This window comes from Lonchura striata, chromosome 6 (assembly GCF_046129695.1).
Source record: "Lonchura striata isolate bLonStr1 chromosome 6, bLonStr1.mat, whole genome shotgun sequence".
Lineage (NCBI taxonomy): Eukaryota > Metazoa > Chordata > Aves > Passeriformes > Estrildidae > Lonchura > Lonchura striata.
In genome coordinates this window covers 47,806,765-47,819,021 of record NC_134608.1, presented here as the reverse complement: position 1 = coordinate 47,819,021, position 12,257 = coordinate 47,806,765, and the positions used below count along the sequence as shown (strand labels likewise).

The window sequence follows — 12,257 nt, the reverse complement described above, 5'->3', positions numbered from 1 at the left end:
CTGCCGCCGCCTCCCCCGAGCAGCTGTCCGGCCGCGGCCCGGCGCTGCGCGCTCTCCGTGCGGCGGGGGCAGCGGCTCGGCGGGGCCCACGCGTGTCCCGCTCCCGTCCCACGCGTGTCCCGGCGATGCGGCGGCGGCGGCGGGGCGCGGCGTGCTGAGCGCGGCACCGCGCGGGGGCTCGGCCGCCCCGGCCAGGTAAGGCGCACCGGACATCCCCCCAAAGCCACATCCTCCCCCGAGTCCCCGAAGCTGTCCTCCCCAAAATTCCCTGTAAAAGCAAATACCGTCCCCCCTCCCCGCCCTAAATTATTCCAATAAATCCATTCCCCCGCCTCCCATGCTAGCTGTTCTTCCTGCCCCCCGCGCTGCCAGGCTGCCTATTTTTAAGTATAACGTGGTACCTCAGATTCGGCTTGCGGGCGGCGTGCTTCCAGCGAGGGGCTGAGTGCTGGCAGCTCTGGGGGGGTAACCTGCTGCCTGTGCCCGTGCCTTGTGCCCAGGTTGTGCGTCGCCCTTTCTACGTGTGCCTTTTGGGGTTCGGCGACGGGAACTGTAGGGTGGATCCCCGTGCCCCCCGACTTCTCGGCATGGCAGGGCTGGGGGGCCAGCAAGCGGCCGGTGTGGCATGTGGGATGGCGTGCTGTCAAGGAGACCTGATTTCTTTAGACATGTGGGCATATCTGGTAGGTGGAATGCATTTTTAATGTACTTCTTCCAGCACGGTGAAGAACTAGTGAGGAGATTGCACTGTTACTAATTGGCTACATTTAATTGACAATAGTAATTACCTTTCCGATAGGTGCTTGTACAGATACCATAGTGTAGATCATAGGCATTGCTATCTAAAAAACAGATTTTGGAAACCTGAGTTTGGAAATGATTTTAGCTTGCACTAAGTGAGGCAAGGCAGCATTCCTAGAGAAATAAACACGTAAGCACATGTGACTGGATCAGTTGGATCAGAAACCATATTTCTTAAGTGCTATGCAAACCTAAAGCATTGTAGTGTGAAACAATTGTTTAACATAAGTGAGGGGGAAAGTTCTTTAAACTGTGTAGCAACCTCCTCACTTCATCCTGCTGCAGCAGTATCTTTGTTGTCAAAATATTCCTTCCCCCTCTTTGCACTGATGTAGGAGATAGCAACAGTATTCAGCAGTGTCTGTACCAGAGAACAGCTATTGCACTGGATGTGTCCCCAGATGCTGCCTTTTCTCCTTGGCAGCAAGTTTCCAAAAAGGTGTGAGTGGGGAGGGAAAGACAGAAGCCTCAAGCCAGGCTTTGTGTGTAGCAAGTTCTCTTCCCCAAATCAGAGAATGGGCGTTCTCAGCTGGGTAGATCCCATTAGGATGGCAGTGACCCTGGGAGTATCCCCACCCTGACTGGGCAAGAAAGAGGCCAGAGCTGGGCCAAAAGGACCTGGGAGCAGCAAGGGAGCCAGATTCAGCCCCAGGGGTTACTTTGCGGCACTACTGATGGAGGTTCAGACAGCAGTTCTCTGATTCAAGGGAGAAAATGCAGGCCATAGTCCTGCCCACCGCTTATTTTGGTTTGAAGAGGACAATGTGAACCTAAGGAATGATTTAATCATGGTGATGCATGAAAGTAACTGAAAGGCGGATTTACTGCTCTCATCTTTTCATGGTGCTTAATTTAATTTTCATGTGCTTTATTGCAACACTGATTCATCAGGTGAGTGGGAGGGAGGCTTGTAGAGTACAGGTGGTTCAGTTTCCATTACTGGATTAGATATTTCTCAAGGTGCTTTCTTGGCTACAGCAAGAGAAAAATACAGATACAGAGCTGTGGTTTGGAATCCAGGATGTCTTTAGGGAAAGGCCATTCCTATAATCTGTAATGTGCAGTGTTTGAAATCACTGTGCCATGCTCAGAGCAAAACTGAGACTCAACTAATTCTTATTATGTTCATAGATCATAAAAATTTCAGTTAAGCTAATCTGAATTGGGTTAGACTCACTTCATGTCCAAGGGAGCTGTTATCTGCTGGAGGCAATTGTGAGATTGCCACTGCTGAAGGTCTTTTAGTGCTGGATCTGGGGCTGAAGTGTGTCAGCAGGGCCCTGTCCTTCTGAGCTGTGGAGCACAGACCTCCCTCTGCAACTGCACAGATTTGTGCTGTTTGAGCCTCTGTTTTATTTGGGGGAAAAACTGCATTTAGTGTTTTTTCTCCTGACCTCCCTGCCTTTGAAGCATTAACAGCACAGTGTTTTCTCAGCCAGAAATGCTGCTCCTCACGCCTCCACTCCTCAACATGAGATGTCTCTGGCAGCACGTTGTAGGTGTTTGTGCATGCCTGCTGTGGTTACTAAGGTAAAGGAAACACAAGAAGCAGCTCAGGGAATGGAAACAATCCAAATGCCAGATACACACGGGTTTGGGCAGGAATGACAGTGACCTGCTCTGCCAGCATGTCTCAGTGTGGGTCTGGGCTTGCTCACACCTCACACAGGCTCCTGACTGTCACTGCTGGTGTTTATGCTGTGCTTTAGAGCATCAAGCGTCTTGAGACTGAGCAAACTCCTCCCAGGTGCTGCTCAGCCCTCATTTTGGAGCTGTGTGGTTGTGGTGCAGTTAATTGTACAGGGCCGTGTCTAAATCACAGGTTCTGCCTTTGTCCCAGCTCCTCCCCACCACAGTGGCTCTTTCTGGTCATGCAATGAAGGAGGAAGGAGACAACCACCCTGAAAAACACCCTTTTGATAAAGTAGCTGCTGAGCCTCTGTGGAGGACTAAGGAGCAGTGTACAACCTGCCCAGGTTTCCACATTTCTTAATTACTGGAATACTCTTTCTCTGCTCAAGGCGTGGGAGTGTTGTGCTTGCACCGGGCTCTAGGTACTGTATATGCATCTGTGTAATACAAAAAGATCAAGGGACTAAAGCGGAATATTCTGCAAAATTGAAGCAGCTAACAGCAGGCTAGTAAGAGTTACCTGTAAATGGTTTCTGCCCGTCACAGGAGGAGAGTGATGTGAATGGGGGATTAGGGTTAGAAGGTTAAAATAGTCCAGCTGCTTGTGTGGTGGTGGTTTTTAATTTCTTTTAAGCTGCATAAAAACCATGGGCATATCCCTTGTTCTTTAGTCTCAGTTTTCTGTAGTGTTTGTAGAGCTACAGTTGAAACTGTGCCATTTTTTCCTTTACGCTCCTTTGACATTGAAGGATTTATAGGTGTATATAAATCAAAGTCTGAATTGAAAAGACTCAATTCTCGTCTTTGTTTAATAAACAGCCAGCTGTATACCTGGGATTTCCTTTTGTAGTGTGCCACTGAGGTCTGTGCTCTGTTCCAATATCAATAACTTTACTGTGCTGGCAGTTTTCTTGATAGTAGTTTTTCTATGTGTTTTGTTAAACTCCATGCCAAGCTTCAACTTACTGGGAATTGACTGCAGGGCTGTATGAATTTGAGTGTTTTGGCAACCCAGTTACCATTCGTATGATTATAGCATCAGTGAAAAATTAACCAGCTGAAGGCAAAAGAGAAATCTTTAATAAACTGGGATGTGTGCAGCTCTCATTGTGGGGGGAGGGGGGAAACTGAACATGGGGCTTGCCTGCTTCATCCTTTCTAATCTGTCAGTGAATCAATCAATGTGAAATTGTACCCCCAAGGAATAATGTAATAGCTATTTTGTGTGTATTCCCAAACTGGAATGCTACTGTAGTAGAGTCCTGAAGGGTGTGCTGTCTGAATTGATCAGCAGAAACCAGGATAAAAGCAGACTTGCTGCTAATCTATCAGATGTGGCAGAGAGGCATCGAGGGATGAAATGTCTCGTTCTGTGTTGAGTGCAAAGCTTAAATGTGAGCTTGGTCCTTCTGCGTCTCAGCACTTCAGGCACAAAAGCAGTGTCCTGATAGTCCTCCTTCAGTTTTCTCTCAGCAGAATCATGAGATTGCTCTGAAAAGCACTTTAATTTTCATGCCAACGCATTTTATTGCAGACAGCTGTTGTAATGTCATTGTTCCTTCCCACCTTCAGTGCTGCAGAAGCAGCTCGGCTTTTGTTACCTGTGTTGTTTGATGCCAGTTAAGAGTGCAAAGCCTATGCTAGCACTGCATTTTTGAATTGATTTGCTCTTTTCTCAGGTTAAAATAACAGGGAATTCTCTCCTCACAGCAATATATTGCCATGTCCCAATGAGGAGAGGAAGGGAATTCTATTCCCTTGCATAACTGTTGATCAATGTGAATCATCTTTGCAGAATGAAAAGAGCAATTTAAATTTCTTTTGTGTTATTTTTTTTTATATTTTTGCACTTTCTCTTTTTTCATATGACTTCAGCATCAGGAGACAATAACTTTTATGTAGAAGTAGGAGGTGACCAAGGCTTTTATACACTTTATCAAACATTGCACAGTTTATTCAGGGAGCTGTTGCTGGCTCATCTGTAAAATCCCTGAAATGTGAATGTGAAATTGCCACTGGAATTAATTCTCTGTCAGAGTGGTTATTCTGGCAAGCTCCTGGCATGGATGCAAATAAATGAGATTTCCATTTTATAAGATGACTCTTTATATCTTTTCTTTCTCTCTTGCCATGAAAAAGAACCTTGTGCGCTGCTGCAAGCCTGACAGTTGCTGATGCAGTGAATTATTTTTTCCCCTTACCTTACTAAGGAAAGTAATCAGGATTTGCAGATAATTTCATTTTCTTTCTCATGTGGGTCAGACAGTTAAGGTCTATGCAGTTTTTTTTTGTTTGTTTGTTTGTTTGGTTTTTTTTGTGAATTTGTAAAGCCTTACTTGGACTATAAAGGCTTTCAGTGGGCGCTGAATGCACTGTACAAATTATAGCATTAGTGGGCAAGGCAGTAGTATAAACTGCCTTCCATGGCACTCTGTTGTTGTAATCTAGAGCAGGACACAGGTGTGTTAGATATGAAATACAAAGTGTTTGTATTATTCAGTTTCGTTTATTGTAGATTTTCTTCTTTCCATTTTGACATCTGTCATTTGCCCCAGCCTCCTTGTCTTGCTCTACCTGTGTAACCTTTCTTATAGAAGAGGAGATAGAATGTGTATAACCATGTGTAAGATTTTTTAATTTTGTTTTAATTCAGGTTCAGTGGATGCAAACAAGGCTCTATTTCTTGGCTGTTGAGTGTATTTTTTGGTGTTGTGGGGGTCTTTTTTGTCTGTCTGGTTTGTATTTTTTTTTTTTTTTTTTTCCGACTGATGAACCACCCAGGCTTTGTTGCCTGTAATCAAACTGCTGTTTATGCCTGAATTTCTCTCTGGACTCCAGGTCATGGGAGGCACCTTGGCACACCTGCAGTCATTTATTAATGTCTGCACTCATTTATTCCTACACCTATGCATTGCAGTAGACTTGGGGAGCTCCACTTGTGGACAAGGCTGGAAGCTGCTTAAACCAAGCCTAGACTGTCAGGCTTCTAACCTAGTTTTTCCCCAGCTGGTGTTCAAGTTCTGGCTTGTGGAATCCCTCGGCGTAGGTGCTGAAAGCTTTCTTTTCCAAGAGGGTGAGGTGTGCTGAGAAGCTGGGAGGATCTCCTGGCCATGAGTATATCTGAGAAGTGTAGTGCAGGGTCTCTCATTTCTCAGTTCCCTGAGAAGGTACATGGGCACAGTGTGTCGATATCAGCTTTCCATGCCTTTTTCATCCTCTCTCTGCCTGGATTGTGTTCTTTGGTGTCAAGGTCTCTTATTGGGAATTCACATAATATTTAGAGCAGTATTGTCTTGGATTTTGCTGGGCTGTTCTGTGATATAAATAAAACCAATCTCATTATGTAAGCAAGATACTGAATAACTTGTCTAAAAGAGCTAAGACAGTGGGTGCAACAGTGCCAGTTTTATTCGTTTTGAGCAGGTGCATCCCTGTGAGGAAATAAAAGGTAGGTAAGTAGGGACCAAGTGAGAAACATTGAGCAATAACAGACGGTGACTCAGAAGCAATTTAACCATAATAATCCCCACAGCACTAAAGGTTCTTTTTCCCAGAAATGCCCAATATGCTGTTCTCTGCCATAAAGCTGTTGTCAGCTGACATCATTGTGTTAACACAAGACTTGCTGTTATCCACAAGATGCACAGTTAGCAGACAGCACTTCCAGTGCTGGCTGCTAATTATTACTAATGTTCTCCCAGTTGCTGGAAAACACTATATTAAAGATATTTCCTGCTTAATATTTTATTCTTGTTGTCTGGTAAACTTATGTTGTATTAAAAATAATGCTTCTAATATAATTCCAAGTATTACCAAGCTAGTGTTTGATTTATTTAGGAGAACACAGAATAACCATTTACCAAATGCCTCTCTTGAGTACCTGTTGTAGATGCTTTGTCTTCTTTTTTTTTTTTTTTTTAGAGTACCAGTGTGGAAATTTATGGCTTTATTTTTTGTTTATCGTGACCCTCTCAAAGTCTGTGTGTTTTCCCATTGACTTCATGGCAGCCAAGTGCTTTTTATCCTTTATGTTTCTTGGAGAAATCACATTAATGATGTATCACTAGCCAGGGAGAGCTTTTCCTGAAAGCACACAAAGGCAATAATTTACCTTGTGATTTTATAAAAGGCAGACTTTTTTTCCCCTCATATTAAAAAAAAAGGAATCTGTTAAGGTGAAGGAAAGTGAACACAACAAAGAATTGGTGTTCAAGTACTATCTCTGCAATGCGAGAGGGACATTGCAATACCATTAATGAGATTCTCCCATTTTCCCTTGGAGATGTGGTATTGAATTTAGAAATAGATTTTGAACAATTTTCCACTGAACATCTCACTTTTCTGCTCACTGAATAGCTACAAACCCTTATTGTTTAATAGCTATCTTCACTTTTAACTGATAGAGTTTCATAGAGGTAAGGTAATAGCTCTGAAAAGGTAAGACTTTTTCTAGACACTGTTTAATTTATGGTAATTATATTAAGTGCTAAATTGAAAGAGGCTTTTCTAGTTAAGATGAGGATAATGAATAGTTGTGTGTTATTACCATGGCCACAATGGGGGAAGGAAGAAGTGATTTAAGTTTTGCTCGACACAGAAAGAAAGAAAACTTGCCCCAATGTGGTCCTTAATAATTTATTTTCCCCTCTCTATCGCTGACTCCCAGGTTTTGCTAGAAGAGTTTTCTGCCCTTGTACCTCAGGGATGCAGCAGTTTATGGAAGGAGTCAGCAGGCACTCCAAGTGAAAATGGCTGTGGAAACAGAGTGAAGAACCAGATTGCACCCTGCAGCCGAGCCTGGAGCTGCACAGGCAGGGGCACACACAGCCAATGCCATTGCAGCTCTGAAGGCACTGCAGTGTAGCATGGCTCCCCCGAGGCTCTGCTCCCTCTGTGCTTTGCCCACACTGCAGAGAAAGCCGTGCTTTGCTGCTCTTTTCTGCTTGGAGCAAGTTGCAACATCTCAAGTCCCCGGGCAGGTTGAGTGGGTGCACCCAGCTCTCCGTGCCCTCCACCAGCACCCGCCTCTGCTGTTCTTCCCGCGCCGGAGCTGCGGCACTTTGTGCTCTTGCTTCCCTTCACTGCCCTTGTCTGAGAGCCTGAGCAAAACACAAGGTGTGCAGAGCTGTGTACCCCATGTAAAAACACACCAGCTCACTGTCTTGGCATATTTGATGCGATTGAGAATGGCACCTTTTATGCCACTTTTAACATGGCACTGCTGTAAGCACACCCTGCCTCTCTATGTGCATAAAAGTGTTTTATCTGGGTCAGAATTCCATTGTGTCCTTGGAAGTTGAAGCTGTTAAGAGGAAAATCAAAGCATGTTCCCTCATTTATTCACCTCTGTACCCTGGGGTCCAAGATACCACTTCTGTGCAGTGTTTCCTGCACTGGCTTCCCTTGCAGTCCTGCTGGGACTGCTGCCAGGTTGATCTGCAGGGATTTGTTCCATACAAGTGTTTATCTCCTGGGAGTTGCACTCATGCCGTGCTCTTACCTCTCAAAGTCTATCAAGAGTGCATGTGATTGCACTTGACATTTGTGATTTGGGCTAGATGTGAACTCCTGGGAAAAGGCAGTGTGTGAATTATTTAATCTCTTGAGCATTCCAGGCCCCTGTATAAAAAGCATTAAGCAATATGGGGCTTTTTCCTGCCTTAAGAGAAGGTCAGTGTCAGCCTGGCTTGAACTCTCAAAGTTGAGTATTTTGAGCACTAAATTTCCTAACATTGTTCTGAATTGATTGGAGTGCAATTACGGGGGACCAATGTAAGCAGTGTTTGCTCCCAGATGGACCAGAAATATTTGTGATAAACCTTCTGTTTTCTTCCCTTCTCTCCCTCCTCCTCTTCTCCAGTGATTTGGTTCTTCTGGATGAGACAGGTTGAGGCAATGCAAGTAGGATAATTTTGTGGTTAGGGCATTTGGCTTTGAAATCAGGAGATCAGTGTTTGTTCCTGCTTCCATCACTGGCCTCCTGTAGCTGTGGGGAGATTGCTTGCACCTCTGTGCCTCTGTCTTCACCGGAAAAATAACAAAGTAAGTTTTGGGGTTGGGTTTTATTTATTTTCCTGTGTTGGCCTACAGGGCTCTGTTATGAGGGCAGGGAGAGGGTCTGATCTTTTCTTGGGGTTTTTTGGCATTGTCTGCTGGCCCAGTTCCAGCCAGATTATGCTTGTTTGCTCTCTGGATAGAGCTACTAGGAATTCTTCAAGTACATCTTTTTTCTTTCTTTTTTTATTCACTACCATTCTTTTGTCATGCTTTTTGCTTTCATTTAACATCAAAATTAAATGGTGAGTTAAGTAGTGTAGCTTTTAATAACGTGTAGAAAATGAACTGAGCTGTACACATAGATGGTGCCCGTAGGAAGCCTGGAATTATCCTGTAGTGTTTTTAATGGGCAGTCCTACTGCACTGTGAGCTGTTGGCTCAGTGAGGCTGTCTTAGATGAGCTACAGATGAGACTCCCAGTACTGTAAATATCTGTGCCATTTAGCTTTGAGTACCAGGAAATGAAACGGTGTGGGAAATAATAAAAAGCTTTATTTTACTGAAGTCAGTCAAACAATATTTTCTTCAGGCTGATTTGGAAGTGGACCTTAGAAAAGTTAAGTGGAGAAGAAATGCAGTTTTTTGGGGCTAGAAGTGTTTAACAAGCAGCATGAGCTGCCTGTTGCTGGCTGCTCTGCTGCCTGATTTCAGCACAGCGAGGTGCAGGGCTCGGGCAGCTGGAGAAAGGCTCTGCAACACTTGGCATGGTGATCTCCTAAGGTGCTTATCTGGTGAGAAAGTGGGCTCAGGTAGGGAGGCTAGACTTTGCTTTCTGGACAACATAGCTTTTTTTTGCATCTTGGATGTTAAAGCCAGCTGTATTAGTCTTGTTGGTCTCATTTGACTTTGCATCTGCAAGGATATTTAGCCTGATATTCTTACATTTAGTAATTTCTGCTTGAATTACAGCATTTTCCTTTGGCAGGTTTTAATTTTTGGTGATAATTTTTTTTTATGCTCTTCAGAAATGTGTGGAAATGGTAGTTTCCCTTATAGTAAAAGATATGTGCTTTTGCTCTAATGTGGCATTTTTCTACCTTGTTTTTTCCAGTTTTCTGACATCTTATCCTTCTAAGTGATTGCAGGCTATCATCAGGTGATCCCTTAAATATCTTTGATTAGTTAAGCAGGTTGAACATGTTAACTCTCATTGCAGTTAAGACTTGGAGACAGCCTTATGGTTTTTTGCTGGGTCCTTTCCAATTTTCATGCTGCTGTATTTCAGGTAGGGATGAAGATTGCACATGTTATGTCAGCAGTGATCTTGCAGCTATCAAAGACAGAAGTAAGGCTGCATTCTGGCTCTTGCTCTTTTTGTTCCTCCCCCCTTGTTTATGCTTCCAGGAATTGAGCAAGCCCTGTTCACCCACGATATTGCACTTGGCATTCAGACTCTGTTAGTTATCCATAATTCTTTATAAATCAGAGCTGTTTTGGAAAGCTAAGGTTTGTGACTGGACAGGGAGGAGGGGGTGTTTTTGTCTGGTATGTGGCAACACAAAGTTTTTTATCATAGATTGTGCTCTCTGCACTTCAATAGGCTGCTGACATTTTGCCAGTAATAAAAAGGTCAAGGAAAAAAGTTGCTTCCTACAAATCATGGCATTTGATTGTTCTCATTATTCAACAGAGCATGGTTTCCTTGGGACAAAATTTCAACCATCCCCAGCTTTATAAACGATAAATTACCAGCTAGTACAAATGCATAAAAATGAAACAGCAGCTTTCTTTTTGATGTTGCTGTCTCTATTCCAGTGATTTGTCCTTTCCTGAAGCAGGGTGTGGGGAAGATGCAAGAAAGAAGTGTTCCTTGTGTGTTAAATACAGCAGCAGAAAGAAATTATGCAAAGTTGATACTTGAAAAATAAGACATTAAGTTGATTTAAAGGGCCAAAATAATCTCTATGGTCTAGGGTTCACAAAATGTTGCATTTTCCTAATTTTTAGGAATGGCTTTCCGTGTCACCTATAAAGAATGCTTTGTTATGTCTAAAGCACAGTAATGCAATTAAACAAAACATTGTATCCTTTTTTTTCCTAATTTTCCTACAAACTTCCCTATTGATTTTTGTCTCAGAGAGGCCTGAGCTTGCAACTGCAGTGCTGTTTTTCTTGTTACCCTAAGTGGTGCTTTCTGATACGGAGATCACTCTGTGTGAGACAAGGCTCTGGCTTAAATGTAACAGTAGTGGCTGGGCAGTGGAAAAGCATCAGCAGTCAAGCTGGAGATGCTTGGGGACCATTCATGATGGAGAGCTTGGGTGGATGTGAGGGAGCTCAGAGGGAAAAGTTTACTGTTTGTGGGGACAGGCTGATGAGTGTTAGTGCTGTCAGTTAGGGTAGTTTGTTACTTTGCACAAGAAGCAGGAAAGTTGGCGTATTTTTGTTACAGAAAATGAACAAAAGTGTCTTGCACAGGAATGCTGGCTTGTTTCTCTTGCAGCAGGTTATTTGCTGCTACCCTTCCCCAAAGCATCTCTGTAGATACCTAAGAATGCACACCTCAAAAAGCTGAATTATAACAATTACGTTGCCATGGTGGACAGAGGAATTGTGTTCTGCAGTTCTTAGTGCCAAATTAAAAATTAATTTGAATGTAAATCCTTTCAAAAAATGGAGTTTAGAAAGGTCTATATTTGGGAGGACACAACTTTTTCAGTCTATGCAGATAGAATTGTTTTTTTTAGGTTTTTACAGTGTCATTGCATGAAAGTCTAGCAGGCAGAAACTGCATATTTATCTACCCAGGAATTCAATATTGCTATTAATTGGTGTTGGAAATAAGCCAAATCCACTTGAAATAGATTTATTAAAAAAAAAAAAATGCTGTTTTGCCATTTGAATTACTTCAGCCAAAGCATTCCTGGGCAACTTGGTGGGTATTACTTTTTTACAGAGCATTATATATGTTGATCCTGGCCATGGCTGATGCTTTGTAAAATGCTGAAATGTGCTGGAGCTGGAGCAATCTGCTGGCTCTGAGGGGACTGAAGGAATATGGGGAATAGCCTTCATGCCTCCTCTTACAGTCTTTCATACTTAAATGTTTTAAAAGGTTGTGCAGGATAATGTGGTGTGTTTCTGTACTTGCTTTGTATCAAACAGGCACGCTGCTCCTTTTCACCCAGCAGATGTGTGCAGGGTACCTAAGCAGACTTCAGAGAAAGCCCCTAAGGGTTTGTGTTTAGCACAAAAAGTACAAAATCTTGAGCTTTGCCTTTAAAGTAACTTTTTTAGGATGACTTACATCTGGAGGTCATTCTTTCCTCTCTATGCTCGTTTCTACTGTAGGAAAGGATGCAGATTTCTCTTGTGGAAGCATCCGGCGTTGCTCTGTTTGGGTTTGTGTGCTCATCCTCCTGCTCTCTGGAGTGTGCCTCTCACAGAATACACTCATTTCCGCTCCTAAATTCTTTGTTTAAGCAGCGCTGGCAGACTGAGAGATAAAGGTGGAAACTTGGAACGAGATTGGAGAAATGGTCCTAATTTTAGGAAGGTTTGAGCTCAACAGGAAGGGAGCAGGTGGGCAGGATGCTCTGGGGCAAACACACAGGGAAATGTCGGTGCCTGTGTGCATGCAACTGTCACATCTTCCTTACAAGTCTGCTGGATTGATGTGACATTTCTCATTAATCACACACCAGTGTTATCCTGGGAATTTCTGTGGCTTGTCTCCACCCCACTTAAAACTGGACTTAATGAGCAGCTTCTGGAAAGTGAGGGGGGAAAGTACATCATGCCTGCCACTGCTTCCCTTCACAGCTCAT

The 12,257-nt window shown here is 43.5% G+C and overlaps 1 protein-coding gene across 8 annotated transcripts in view; it reads left to right on the top strand.

Annotated features, from left to right (window-relative positions):
- Positions 1-12,257, top strand: part of OSBPL5 (oxysterol binding protein like 5) — a 174,434-nt gene that overhangs the window by 38,719 nt on the left and 123,458 nt on the right. For 2 of the 8 annotated variants that reach the window (XM_021526750.2, XM_021526748.2), the window contains exon 1: positions 526-683. The exons of 3 other annotated variants lie outside the window; for them this stretch is intronic. In XM_021526750.2, the coding sequence (XP_021382425.2) occupies positions 588-683 (96 nt within the window). In that variant the 5' untranslated portion in view covers positions 526-587. Of the gene's footprint in view, positions 1-95; positions 196-362; positions 501-525; positions 684-2,574; positions 2,856-12,257 lie in introns of those variants that run through there. 3 more of the 8 variants (XM_021526764.3, XM_021526763.3, XM_031505064.2) reach the window with 3 other exon arrangements.